The 15,447-nt window shown below is 39.3% G+C and overlaps 1 protein-coding gene across 1 annotated transcript in view; it reads right to left on the bottom strand.

Moving 5' to 3' along the window:
- Positions 1 to 9,931: 9,931 nt before the first annotated feature.
- WWTR1 (WW domain containing transcription regulator 1) overlaps positions 9,932 to 15,447 on the bottom strand; it is a 139,566-nt gene continuing 134,050 nt past the window's right edge. The window contains exon 7 of the mRNA XM_043595154.1: positions 9,932 to 13,361. Coding sequence (XP_043451089.1) covers positions 13,177 to 13,361 — 185 coding nt within the window. The 3' untranslated portion in view covers positions 9,932 to 13,176. The remainder of the gene's footprint in view (positions 13,362 to 15,447) is intronic.

Below are 15,447 nucleotides of genomic sequence, written 5' to 3'. Positions count from 1 at the left end.
TAAAACAAACAAAAATCCCTGTTCTCATGGAACATGGGGAAGTGAATTATCTCTTACTGTTATATGGTGATAAGTGCTCTGGAGAAAAATATGGCCGGGGAAGAAGAGAGGGAAAAGCTCACAAAAAAGAAGGAAATGAACATTTGATGACCACCCGTGAATGGGTGTTCTATGTAAGTCACTTTTCTTAATCTTCACCCTCTCAAACCGTACCCCCCTCTTTTTATTACAATAGCCAATTTTACATGTAAAGAAACTGAAGTTTCAAAACTGTAAGAGACTTGGCTAAGGCTATGGTGTTAATTAATAGCTGCATGGCATTGAACTTAACTGGTTGGAGGAATGAAGCCCATGGCAAATTTGTAAAGGGGACTGCTCACACATGCCCTTTCTTAATTCTCACACACCCACCTTCTCCAGGACTTGCAATGCTGCATGGAATGTGCTAGACCTCAATTTTCCCTATTAGTGTTTCCCTCTTCTCATTCTCTGAGACTCTTATTTTACTCCATGCTAATTCCATAAATGGATTCTCTTCCTAGAGTGTAAGAGATTACTGACTGTTGATCATTTGCTAATCCTGTAAATTCGTTTTCTCCACTTATAGCCCAATTAGTCACATCATCAATACCCAAGCGAGAGAGTTGAGTTGGGACCTTTTTCTGAAACAGTCCTAAATCTCAGTGATAGAAATGTCAGGGCCTCAGTTGGACAGTGATGAACATGCTTGCTGAAATTATGTCACTTTTGCATATTAGAGTCATAGTTAAAATATCAGTTTCTCAACCTCCAGTCTAACGATTGGAGTCTCAAGAAAAAAAATGCTGTAAGAAAAAGAGTGTGTGTTTGTGTATGTGACAAATCCATCTACCTCTCAATGTGGAATATCTGTTCATACACTAAGGAAGATTCTAGAATGGGAGGGTTTAGTGCCATGAGGAAGCAAGCATTTTATGGATAAGGAGACTAAGAAATGATACGCAGAAAGGTTAAGTGGATTTCCAGAGATTATAATTACAGTTGATCCTAGAACAGTACAAGTTCAAACTACATGGGTCCACTTATATGTGGGTTTTCTTAGATAAATACAGTACAGTATTGCAAATGTATTTTCTCCTCCTTATGATTTTCTTAATAATGTTTTCTTTTCTCTTTATTGTAAGAATGCAGCAGATAATACATATAACATACAAAATATGTGTTACTTGACTGTTTTTGCTATCAGTAAGGCTTCCTTCCGGTCAACAGTAGGCAAGTTTTGAGGAGTCAAAAGTTTTATGCAGATTTTTAACTGCACTGCGGGTCACCCCTAATCCCATGTGTTGTTCAAGGGTCAACTGCATATATCCGTCATTTCTGATAGAGCAGGAGGGCCCTAATGCCTGACTTCCAAGACTGAGGTTTTAGGGGAGTCTATTTCTTTGGTTTTTGTCTACCCATCTTCAACTCTCATTCTTTGAGGATGTGAAGAAAACAGATTGAATTGAATAGAAAGACTTAATATTAAAAAGATGTCAATTCAGCCTAAATGACTCTAAAAGTATAATGGTACTACAGTAAACACATACATACACACACAGAGGAACTAATGATGTCTAGTTCCTGGCACACAGTAGGTTGTCAAAATATACATTGTTTTCCTTCCATTTGTGCTTCCATGCCTCTGTTTACCAGCTCCATATCCCCAGAATGCTCTGCCTCATCCTACCAGCAAGCCCCAAGTGATCTCTCTCTCTCTCTCTCTCTCTCTCTCTCTCTCCTGAACTATGTTGGCATGCACTTGGTGCTAAATACATGGCAGTATATTATCTTCTTGGAGGCAGAGACCATGATCTCAATTTCTTTCTATCCTCGCAGTGCCAAATAGGCCCTTGTCCTTGGAGAGGGCCACCAACTTCTCTCTATTCCAGTTCATCTTCACTTTTCTGCATGTTTTCCTTAAATCACTCTACTATTGGAAACCTGCCCATGGCTTCCATTGTTCAGGCTAAACTGTAACTCTGGAACAAAGCTTTGGAGCCCCTTCAAGGACTATCTCCATCTATTTTGTTTCTTTACTTACCTCCTGCCTCACTGCCTTCCTATACTGTCCCTCCAGGGCCATGGGCCTTCTCACCATCGTGCTTTCAAAATTCTGGGCTTTCATATATGGTGTTTCCTTTTCCTGAAATGCCTGAGAATCTCCTAGAAGCTAAGGTTCACACTCCATGTCCTATTTGAGGTTGTTCACTCCTTTTCTTCCTTCCCTATTTGGAGCTCCCATTACTCTTTGTCCTGTAATATGTGGCCCTGACTAAATATATGGCTCATCTAGAGAGAGAGTTAAGTTTTCTTCATCTTCGTATGTTTCTGATGCTTATTTAGTGCCTTCAGGATGGCAGGGGCTTAGCAAGTACAGAGTGGGTTCAATATGTATTTGCTGGTCATCTGATATTAGTGGCCCTGAGAATATTGGGAGATATCAAAGAAGATCCTGAGAGTCTTACATTCTTTGGCATCCTTTGGAGAAACCAAATCTGGCTTAGGACCAAGGGCCTCAGACCCACCTTAACTCTCTCCTACTGCTGGAAACACAACTGACTATGTGGAAGATTTGGTGAAAGGCTATTTCAAAAGAAAATGTTGAGAATTCCCCACCTTAATTCTTGTAATTATGTCTTTCTTTCTGTTCTTTTCTTTTCTTTTTTATGCCAGCCTCTTCTTTCTTTTTCTTACACAGAGATATACTAGCACAGGAAATCCTTTGATCTGCAGGATTACAGTGAACAGGGCTGGCTTCAGGATGTTTACTCTTCAATTACAGAGGGCCCCACCCTCGTAGGAGCTCTACAGTTTAATGCTCTAATGTCAATTCTTAATACATTTGAGCAAGGGCCCCATATTTTCATTCTGCACTGAGTCCCACAAATTATGTAGCCAGTCCTGCCAAGGAGTACAAGATGCATCCTTCCCAACTCTCTCAATTTGCTGGGATTTTCCCAATTTTAATACTGAGAGTCCTGAGTCTTGGGAAACCCTTTCTTCCCAGGCCAACCAGGGCACTTGGTCACCCTACTTCTGGTCCTCAAACTGCAAACGTATGAGGCATGTGTCACTTTGTTCAATTATTAATATGACCTAGTGACTTGCAAGCAGGAGAGTCCATTTAGGACCTACAAAACTTTATAGTAAACTCTGTGACCCCTGCAAATTATTACTTCCAAACACAACTTATATATCTCTGTGAACCACAGTTAAGGCTTTATCATCTCACTTTTAAGTTACTACAAGGGACCTATTTCAACAGACAGCCTACAGGAAAGAACTGCAAAATCTAAGGTCAGTGGAAGGGTTTCAGTGAGTCTATGAGCCATCTGGAACTAAGTGCAAAATGTGTGTGTGAGCATCTTACTGTGAACACCTAAAGCTTTGATCAGTTTCTCAAAGCCTTCAGAGACAGGGAAAAAATAAAATGCATTGGCTAATTGTTTTTGTGAATCTTGAAATTTGGGAGCATTCCAGAGAAAGTTCTAAGGAGTTCTGCTGTGAGGACCTGAATGTACCTTCTGAGGCATGCCTGGAATGAATCTATTCTGTTTCAGGGCCAGAATTCACAGACCCATCTCACTCCAGTGACTAGAAATTCATCCAAAAAAGTCTAACATGACATAATGTGTCTGATCTTAATTCTAAATTCATTTTAATCCATTATATATATTTAACTATTCTGGGCAGCAAGACAGATATCATAAATTTTCTAGATTTTAACCTTACATGTACAATACCTTCATATGTGCTCTCAATAGAAGATAAGTAAATTATATACCTAGGAGCTTTGATATCCACACAATATTAATCATAATTTTTAAAAATCAGTGTCCAAAGGGAAAAAAAATCTTAAGTTTGGCAGCTACAATTTTTTTAATTGGAAATACAAATACATGAATTTTTAACATTGCAATCCTAAAAGAAAAAAAAATGGAAACTTGGATACACTATAAACATATAGTCCCAGTTCTGAGCTAGTGTGGCTGCAATGCCTGTCACCCCATCAATTGGTGACAGATTTGTTTACTCAACTAAATCATCTAGAAAGTCCCTTCCCTCCTATTTTGCAACCCATCTTCCCCACGTGTCACCTCTGAAACTATTCACTTACTTGGGGAATACAATGTGCCAAAAAATTAACTCACTCAACAAATTTACTGGGCATCCACTATGATGTGGGCATCGCCCTAGGGACTGGAGATATATAGTGGTTGTTCAGTAAAACAGACCAAGTGACCAGCCTCATGCCTTTATCAATTTACGTTGCCACCAACAGTGCACTAAGTGTCCCCATTTCCCCAAATCCTAGCTGATGCTTCATGTTACCAGTCTTCAATTTTGCAGTTTGCTAGAAATGAAATGGTACAACATTACTATCTAATTTCCATTTTCCTGATTAGTAATGAAGTTGGCAAGTTATTTAGCACCCAGTTTCCCATCCTATACATTTTCAATTCATATCTTTGGCCCATGTTTCTATTAGACTGTTTTTCTCATTTGACACGCAAGAGCTTGTTGTATGTTCTAGATAGTATCTTAGGTCGCATTCTCTGAAGCAAACCCTGATACAAGGACTCATGGACAAGTGACTTACTAAAGAAGCATTACTCAAGACAGAATTTTTCAAGGGAGTGGGTATTTACAGGGGAAACTGGTAAGAGAGTGGGGAAACAGGACAGGAAAGGGAAGGAGACAAACAAGAGTGTGCTCTCAGGCCAAGTCCTAGAGAAGGCAGTCTCTGCCTGATCCCACGGGGCACTTTGAAATAGAAGTTACATAGCCTCCTATCATTGGCTAAAGGTCTTGTTGTAAAATATAAATTCGTATGCATCTAGCTCGCTGCATGTGTGGGGGCAAAGTGACTGCAATCCTTTTAAAAAGAGCCACAGATGTTAGCTGTTGGAAGCAAAAACGCATCAGGGTGGGGATAGGAGGCATAAAACAGTAAAAGGAGTCTACGGTGATCTGGGTGGAGAGCTGACATCACATGATATGAAAATATCATGCAATTACACTATTCATTCAAGAAATACAAACTCCGGTGGGGGGGGGGGGGAGATACAAATTGTAACAGTAAGATGTTTTCTACCTCCGGTATTTGCAGATTTAAGAGTTAGTAAAAAGTTCTCACCACAAAAAAACAAATTGTAAGTATGCGAAATGACACATGTATTAACTAACCTTACTGTGGTCATCATTTTCCAACACATACATACATAAAATCACTACATTGTCCACCTTGAACTTACATAATATGTCAAATGTATCTCAGTAAAGTTGGAAGAAAACCAGAAAAAAGACTACTTTGTATTATACTTATTGATAAAAATAGAAAATACATTTTTCATTCAATGTTTGAACTCTATATATATTCTACATATCTTCCCAAATATTTTATGGAATGTATAGTGGGAAAGAAACCAGAAAATGTTAATATTTTAATCAAATTTGATTATTTTTTTATTTTTTAAATTTTATTTATTTAAAATTTATTCTTTATTTTGAGAGAGAGAGAGACAGCATGAGTGAGAGGGGCAGGGAAAGAGGGAGAGAGAGAATCCCAAGCAGGTCTGTGCTGTCAGCACAGAGCCCAATGTGGGGCTCGATCCTACGAACTTTGAGATCATGACGTGAGCCAAAATCAAGAGCTGGATGCTTAACCAACTGAGCCATCCAGGCACCCCTGATAATTTTTATTTTTGAAACTGCATGTTTGTAAGAAGACTTCTCAATCTTGAAAACAAACAAATAAACAAGGCAACATTCAGCTCCAGATTGGCAATGGTGAGACAGGCCTTTGTGTCTGTTGTTACTGGAAGTATAAATTGGTACAGTCCTTTTTTTCAAAAATATTTGACAGAACCTATAAAGTTTAAGATCACATGATGTAATCATTCCTTTCCTATTAATTTATCCTTCAGTCATACTCACACAAGAACAGGCTGTTTACTGCAGCACTATCTTGTAAATGCAAAAACTTAAAAGAATCAACTGGCTAGCAGTAGGGGACACCCATACAAAATATTAGTTGTTGTTAAAAATAATCCAGTATATTGAGGCGCCTGGGTGGTTCAGTTGGTTACGCGTCTACTGATTTCTCCTTAGGCCATGATCTCATGGTTCGTCAGTTGGAGCCCTGCATCTAGCCCTGTATTGGGCTCTGTGCTGACAGTATGGAGCCTGCTTGGGATTCTCTCTCTCTCTCCCTCTCTCTTGCCACCCCCCCCCCAAATAAATAAATAAACTTAAAAAAACAGTCCAGTATACAACTATGTGTACTGGTATGGAAAAATACCCATGAAGCATTGGGTGTATTTGTTCTTACTGTATAACCCTATGCAAATGACTTAACCTCTCTAAACCTCAACTTCTTCATTCATAAAATGAGGATAATATTAATGAAATGATAGGGTCACCATGCGGATTACATCAGGTAATATACATCACGTGTTTTCCATAGCGCTTGGTGCATAGTAAATGCTCAATAACTATTAGTCATATCATTATTATTGTTAAGAGAAAAAAAATGAAAGATTGAAAACAGCATGTATAATTGTTTCTCTTTTGGTAAAAAAATACAACCTACATTATAGGAAAAGATCTTACGTAATTTTTAAAGTGTGGGACTTGGGGGATAGAGAAATTTCACTTTTTTACTTTATACATGTTGGTACTTGTAACATTTTCAAATTGAGCATGTTACCTTAGAAGTGATGAAATATCGTTTTTTTTAAAAAAAAATTTTTTTAACGTTTATTTATTCTTGAGACAGAGAGAGACAGAGCATGAACGGGGGAGGGTCACAGAGAGGGAGACACAGAATCCGAAACAGGATCCAGGCTCTGAGCTGTCAGCACAGAGCCCGACGCGGGGCTCGAACTCACGGGCTGTGAGATCATGACCTGAGCCAAAGTCGGCCACTTAACCGACTGAGCCACCCAGGTGCCCCTGAAATAACATTTTTGAAAAGAATACATGAGGGGCACCTGGGTGGCTCGGTTGGTTAAGCATCCAACTTCAGCTCAGGTCATGATATCACAGTTCATGGGTTCAAGCCCCACATTGGGCTCTGTGCTGACAGCTCAGAGCCTGGAGCCTGCCTCGGATTCTGTGTCTCCCTCTCTCTGCCGTTCCCCCACTCATTCTCTCTCTCTCTCTCTCTCTCTCTCTCTCTCTCTCTCTCTCAAAAATAAACTTTAAAAAATTTTAAAAAGAATACATGAAACTACATCAAAATAAAAAGGACCTGCACAGTAAAGAAAACAACCAGCAAAAGTTAAGACAACCTTCTGATGGGAGAAGATACTGGCAGATGATACATCTGACAAAGGGTTAGTATCCAAAATAAAGAACTTATACAACTCACACCAAAAAAATGAACAATCCAACTAAAATGAGCAGAAGATGGGGCGCCTGGGTGGCTCAGTCAGCTAAGCATCAAACTCTTTGTTTCAGCTTGGTAGTGATCTTGCAGTTTTTGAGATCAAGCCCCATTTACAGCTCTGTGCTGATAGTGTGGAGCCTGCTTGGGATTCTCTCCTTCTCTCTCTCTGCCCCTCCTCTGGTTGTGCTTTCTCTCTCTCTCTCTCTCTCTCTCTCTCTCTCTCAAAATAAATAAATAAACTTTAAAAAAAATTTATAAAAAAAATTTTTTTTAAATGAGCATAACACATGAACAGACATTTCTCCAAAGAAGACATCCAGATGGCCAAAAACACATGAAAAAATGTTCAACATCAATAGTTGTCAATGAAATGCAAATCAGAACCACATAAAGTATCATCTCACACCTGTTAGAATGGCTAAAACAACACAGTACGTGTTGGTGACGATGTGGAGAAAAGGAACCTTTGTGTATTGCTGGTGGGAATGCAGACTGGTGCAGCCACTGTGGAAAACACTATGGAGGTTCCTCAAAAAATTAAAAATAGAACTACTGGGGCGCCTGGGTGGCGCAGTTGGTTAAGCGTCCGACTTCAGCCAGGTCATGATCTCGCAGTCCGTGAGTTCGAGGCCCGCGTAAGGCTCTGGGCTGATGGCTCAGAGCCTGGAGCCTGTTTCCGATTCTGTGTCTCCCTCTCTCTCTGCCCCTCCCCCGTTCATGCTCTGTCTCTCTCTGTCCCCCCAAAAAAATAAACGTTGAAAAAAAAAAATAGAACTACCTTACGATCCAGTAGTTCCACTACTGGGTATTTACCCAAAGAATATGAAAACACTAATGTGAAAAGATACTTGCACCCCTATGTTTATTGCAGCATTATTTACAATAGCCAAGATATGGAAGCCCAAGTGTCCATCCGTAGATGAATGGATGAAGAAAAGGTGATACATACACACACACACACACACACACACACACACACACACACACAAATTGGAATATTACTCAGCCATAAAAAAGAATGAAATCTTCCCATTTTAAGTGACATAAGTCAGAAAAAGACAAACACAGTATGATTTCACTTATATGTGGAAATTAATACACCAAAAAAGAGACAAACCAAAAAACAGACTCTTAACTATTAGAGAACAAACTGATGGTCACCAGAGGGGAGGTGGGTGGCGGGATGGGTGAAATGGGTGAAGGGGATTAACAGTATACTTACCGTGGGGTGCCTGGGTGGCTCAGTAGGTTGAGTGTCAGACTTCAGCTCAGGTCATGATCTCACAGTTCAGGGGTTCAAGCCTCGTTTCAGGGTCTGTGCTGACAGCTCAGAGCCTGGATCCTGCTTTGGATTCTGTGTCTCCTTCTCTCTCTCTGCCCCTCCCCTATCATGCTCTGTCTCTCTCTTTCAAAAATAAATAAACATAAAAAAATTTTAGAAAACTAAAAGTATACTTACTGTGATGAACACTGAGTAATGTATAAAATTATTGAATCACTACATTGTACACCTGAAACTAATACAGCACCATATATTAATTGTCCTGGAATTAAAAAAAAATTTTTTTTTAATTTTTAAAAAAAGAATGTATGAGACTTAAGACTCTGGAGTGTTGGTAAGCTGTTTCCACCACCATCTCTCCTTTCTGCTGGTTAGTTTCTGCTTGAAAACATTCTTCTGCTGAGAGTGCTGTCCCCTAATGTTTCTGTGGAGTGGACAAAGTTATTACAATAGTGAGAATCAAGGGACTCAATGGACAGAGAAAATACACTGTCACAAGCCCACACTCAGATAAGCTGCTTTTAGTTTTGAAACAAGAAGCCACACTATATTGTTAACAACACAGGAAAGACTGAGAATCTTATAGTTCTTTTTTTTTCTCCCTCTTCCTGAAATATCCACCCTTACTCGCTCCACGAGGACAACTTTTTGTTTTATGTTTATTTATTCGTTGTGAGAGAGAGAGAGACAGAGAGAGAGAGAGAGAGAGAGAGAACACCCACGTGCGCAAGCAGGGGAGGGGCAGAGAGAGAAAAGGAGAGAGAAAGAATCCCAAGAAAACTCTGTGCTGCCAGGGCAGAGCCCGAGGTGGGGCTCAGTCTCCCAAACTGTGAGATCGCGACCTGAGCCGAAACCGAGGGTCAGACACCTAACTGACTGAGCCACCCAGGCTACCTGAGCATCTTATAGTTCTGACATCTCAATCAAATCGGTGAGGGTGTTAGAAGGGCAGTGTACTTTTTTAAAAATTATGTATTTATGTATATATGAATTGTACATATAACATGTAAATTACATACACACTAAAAAATCTCAGTGGATTGCTTCACATAAAGTGGGAACCAGAATTCCGTGGATATTTAGAATATCGAAGACCAGACATCTGAGCCAAAACAATGTTGGCCCACAAAATTTTCTTTTCTTTCATTGTCTGCCAGGAGGGTTACATAAGCTTTTCTTCAGTACCACTCAAAGCCTTGAGTAAAAGGAACGCACACAAATAATGAAAAGACAAAGGCTCCAAGTGGAAATTGAGTTGTATTTATTTTTCTTATACAGAATCAGAGAAGTAAAAACCAGTACCAAACTCCAGGTAAAATGGTTTGATATGATTGATTTGGCTGCATACCTTCTGTACGCACCGCATTCTAAATTAAAAATAAACACACATATGTCGTATTACAAAATGTAGAAGTAAATTTTCTTAAAAAAAAAAAGAAATTAAAAGTACTAGCACATAAATGATGTAGTGTTTTAGGGAAACGGTCTCTGTCAATCGCCTATTTTCCCAGTGAAATTAATCCACAATTTCCTTTTTTAACAGCTTATTTTTTTTTTCTTCAGAAAAGTTGTACTTTCAGAAGTTACTGTCTAACGATGTCATGAGAACACAACTTATAATCAGCAACACTTTTCTCACCTTCTACAGAGAGCTTTTCTACCACGCTGGGGTCAACAGCACCCACCCCACACACTGAATGTCCCACTCCGTTTAACCTGCCTCCCTGATGTGGCAATCAGTGAAAGAAATGGTCTTTCACATCCTGAATACTATGGGGAAACACTAGCAATTAGTTAGATTTAGTAGAATTGCAAATAGGTTTTGACAATGTATTTACCTCAAGAAAACGTGTTTTATCAGGAAAAAAAAAAATACCTGGGAAGAAAGATCTCTGAAATTATTTTTCCATTTCAATTGTTAATATGCCTTTTCTGTGGCACAGGTATTGGATGAAATGTTGAAATTTTCTGATTTAGGACTAAAAAGACTAGACATCCTGGCATTCTTTTATAATAAGAAATATAAATAGCACCTTGTCATGAATTCTGCAGGGATTTTAACACTTACAATAATAGGAAATACCCTTTAAAAAGTTGTTCTTACGTTTAGATTTCTAGCTTTAGTGTTCTTTAACAAAGGCCATATTTTATGGCCTTAAAAACAAAACAAAAAATTACATCTGGCTTTGTCTATTAAGTAAACACGTAGTTACGGTTCATATTTAATTCTGGAAAAATATTTGTTATGTTCATTAATAAATGTTCCAACTAATTTCACTAAAGAAAAATTCTTCTAGTAGTTTCTAATGCCACAAGCTTACTAGGAAATTACTTCTAAAAATTGATAATACAAATCATCGATGTTTTAACTACTTTAAAAAAGAGGGTATCTGTTTCTTTTATACTTAATAACCTGAAAATGAGTCTATAAAAATATTTTTAAAAAATACAGTAACACTGCTCAGTTTCGTTAGGTCCCTTGTTTTTTGTTTTTCTTAGAAAGAATGTACAACTCTTACTGCTCACAAAAGAGAAATAGAAATAGTGCTCCCTTCAATTTAGTAGCAACATAAACATCTACCCCCGTCTCTCTCAGAGCGCTTAGAGAGAGAAGGAATCAGAAGAACATAAACCATGGGTCCTTCGGGAAAAAGAAATCACTTCATTGTGTCGGAAGCAACAGCGGGCATTATGCTCTTGTCCACAGACACGCTCAGCATCGTGGACAGGGCAACACCAGCCCTTCCCCTCCTTCTTCCACATAAAGTGCACCAAAGCCTTTTCTCCTACAACAGAGTCTACTGGTATGAAAGTTGTAGTAGAAAATTGTTGCTTTGTTCGTTCGGGGCACCTCTCTGACCTCCTGCTTGTCTTGCTTCTGGGGTATCATCACTTGTCAATGTCCATTTCACATCTAGTCCTTTCCACTATATACCGTGACTTTACTACTTCATCTCTGACCTTTTCACTTGCCTTCTTTCCAACAAGATAAAATGTATTCTGCCTGTCTGTATTCTGGTAGATTGGAAAGGATCTTATGGAAGATCCCCAATAGATAAGCCCCCGTGGGAATTGAAGGTTCCTCTCAGAGACCTGAATTATTAATGTCTTTCAAAAAAGATATTAAATTCATAGATTATAAATAATGTCAGTTCAAAATATTAAACAATCGAGGACTTCATCAGCAATGCAGGCAGAGGTACGTGCCGGCTGAACCTGATGCTCTCTCTCAGTCCTTAAAAGCTAATAAAAAATGTTTTTGGTTACATAAGAGGTATTGAGTACATATTTCATGCCTTTTTATACCAACTGTAGCAAACAGGGTTAGGATAACATACTTAGGAATCAATTTTACTGAATTCAGAAACGTAAGTCTCCACCATACACCCTCAGAGGGCATTTTTTTTTTACACGTCAGTCAGAGATCTGCTTCATCCTTCAAACAGTTTCATAGATAAGATTATTTAAACACTTGAAATCTTGAAAGCAAAACTGATAAGCCTTCAGAATTTAAAAAGCAACAGTTTCCTGTGTGTGCCATCAGTTTGAAAGCTATGTATGTTGTCCTGATGTCTTCAGAACAGCTTTTCAAAAGACAAAAATACAGTTGCCACTGATTTATCAAAAACGTTTGGCTGCCCTTTGTCGTCGGCTACAAAATGATTGTGCTGTATAAAAGAAACATCAAGTTCTAAGCTGCAATTAAAAAAAATCCAACCTGTAATTTAAAAAAAGTTTTGTTTAATAAATGCTCATCATTAGTACCAGACTGGTCTCACGTTCCTGCTCCTCTCCTGCTAGAAGGACAAGTTGTCTAGACGCTACGCAGTAGAGTAATGATAAAGGACAAAGTACAAAAGACCATGTGTGCCTTTGCAAATACAGAGTAAAAGAACCATCAGGACCAGCATGGATTCAAAACTACATTGTATTCCATACAGCAGAGATCTACTATCAATACAATGATTTTTAAAGCTCAAGTTAAATAATTTTTTAAAGCATTTGGTACTACTGTCATCAGTACAGTTTTTGAAACTGTAAATCGGGTTTAATTTCATGTACATTTCCTGGACCGAGCCGCCTGTCACAAGTCACTGCCTGTGGTCAGCTTTCTGTGGCTTATAATCAATTGACATATAAATTTCAACTAACACCCCTAAAGCTTAGTCATGGGGCAGCAGATAGAAAAACAGAGAAGCAATTCTGTGTAATCAATTCTGCAGAAACAATTCTGCACAGCCCCGGATTCACAGGAATTCGGGCCTGCAGAAAATGAAAATAGAGTATTTATTTATTTATGTTTCACTTGAGTTGCTGTCAAATCCAGGCGATGATTAAACTGGCCACATGGAAAGGAGGGAGGGAGCATTGAGTCATGGAGGCAGAAAGTGGTATACCTGCAGACTTACTCTGCTCCATTGCTTTTTCCAAGAGGCCCAGGAAATGTCGGGTCACGGCTGCATCCAAGTTACAATGGTACTGATTACAGCCAGGTTAGAAAGGGCTCGCTTTTGTTGAGAGCAGACTCTACATCATTGAAGAGGGGGATCAGATCTTCAGATTCCAAAGTTCCTAGGTCAACGTTTGTTCCCGGAAGACAATCAAGAAAATCGGGGAAACGGGTCTGCTGAGGATTGATGTTCATGGGTGTCTGTCCTGCGTTTTCTCCTATAACAGAATAAAAGGTGACCATTTTAATTCCTTTAAGTTCTTGAAGAGCTGACAGCTCTCATATCATTAACACAGTCTTTACATTGAAACAGAAGATTATACTGCTACTGGTCTAAAACAGTTCATCTCTGAAAATTGTCAGCTGCCACGTTACTGAAACTGAGTTTGTGGGTGCTCGCTCAGAAGATATGCAGATGGAGAGTGCCTGGGTGGCTCAGCCGGCTGAGTGTCCGACTTGGGCTCAGGTCGTGATCTCGCGGTTTGTAGGCTCAAGCCCCACGTCAGGCTCTGTGCTGACAGTTCAGAACCTGGAGCCTGCTTCAGATTCTGTGTCTCCCTCTGTCTCTCTGTCCCTTCTCTGCTCGTGCTCTCTCTCTCTCTCTCTCAACAAACAAACAAACAAAAACATTAAAAAAGGGGCGGGGTAGAGGGATGCAGGTGCTGGGTGAATCCTTCCCTCCTGGGTAGACGTGTGCAGGATGGATAAGCCCAGCAGATAGCAAGGCACTGTGGATCCGACCTGTGATCTGCACCTTCCCATGACAGCTACATGAAGAGCTGTTTTGTGAAAGGCTAGATAGGCCCTCCCTGTAATAAATACCTTATTACAGAGCTATATTCTAAGGGTTTAATTGTAAGCGTATATTTATCCACGTCATCCCTCTTTATGCTCAAAGACAGTACTGAGGAGTTTCCTTTTACCATCTTATTAAAAAGCTGTCTTCATTGATGGGTCTAGGGATCATTTTAAAAGTATTTTATAAGGTGAGTTCTGCAAGACAGAAGGAGAGGGAAGATCCCAAGCAGGCTCTGTGCTGCCAGGGCAGAGCCCAACAGGGCACTCAAGCTCACAAACTGTGAGATGACACTTGATCCAAAACCAAGAATCGGACACTTCACGCACTGAGCCACCCAGGCACCCCTATTTTTTTCTAAAACAGGAAAAAACAAGTTTATCCTCAATAATAATATCTTTTTTTTTAAATGTTTTATTTATTTTTGAGAGAGAGAAAGCGACAGAGCATAGGTGGTACTGGGTAGGGGCAGAGAGAAAGGGAGACACAGAGTCCAAAGCAGGCTCCGGGCTCTGAGCTGTCAACATGGAGCTTGACGTGGGGCTCGAACTCATGACCCACCAGGTCATGACCTGAGCCGAACTCAGATGCTTGACCAGCTGAGCCACCCAGGTGCCCCAATAATAATATCTTTCATCACTGTCTAATATCCATTTAGAGTTTGTCTTGTATTATTATATGCCCTGAGTTTTCTTGTCTTCATAAATTCTCTCTTACCCTTTTTCTCTGTCTCCTGCCAGTTACGTAGCAGCTTACAATTCTCTTTGCTTGCATATTTAAAAAACGTTTGTCAAGAAGATCTACGTTCCATGATATAAGCGAGCACAAGGTTGATAACAATATTTTGAGGAATTTGTTTGGTTGACATGATCTGCATGTATTACTTGTATTTTTTTCAGTCTATTGCATACCTTACCATTGTCTCTTAAAATATGTTGTATAAAAAAATAATAAGTAAGTCCTGAGGATCACCCATCCTCCACATACACACACACCTGGCACCCCACAACTATCTAGTTTTCTCACAATGCGTATGAGTCACACTGCACGTGAGCATATTAAGGTTCTGAGAAGTCTTGTTGTAAAGAAACTGGTTTTATTTTGTTTAGGCCACTATTACCTAATAAACCCATTTAATCATCCAATCCTATTGTGGCAGAATTTATATCCTAATGGAATTGGAGTCCACAGAACACAATTGAGAAAATGCTGTTCTAGAAAAATGAGATGCCTGGGATATGACACGAACGACACATGTTCTTTATGAATAATACTGTAGGAGAAAATGTACTGACCTTGGTGACAGTGGACTGAACTTTTTAGCTGTGTGACCTTAGACACACTTAATTTGTCTGAATCTCAGTGTATCCATCTGAAATTGGGGCTGTAGGTATCTTCTTCCCATAATGCAATAAAGCACCATATAATGTCCGGTTCCAGGAATCACTCATATATACAAACTTATACAAATACCCACATACAATAACTATTGATTAAGCTGAGAAAGA

The sequence above is a fragment of the Prionailurus bengalensis genome, chromosome C2 (assembly GCF_016509475.1).
Source record: "Prionailurus bengalensis isolate Pbe53 chromosome C2, Fcat_Pben_1.1_paternal_pri, whole genome shotgun sequence".
Classification (NCBI taxonomy): domain Eukaryota; kingdom Metazoa; phylum Chordata; class Mammalia; order Carnivora; family Felidae; genus Prionailurus; species Prionailurus bengalensis.
This window is presented reverse-complemented; position numbering and strand designations above follow the sequence as displayed.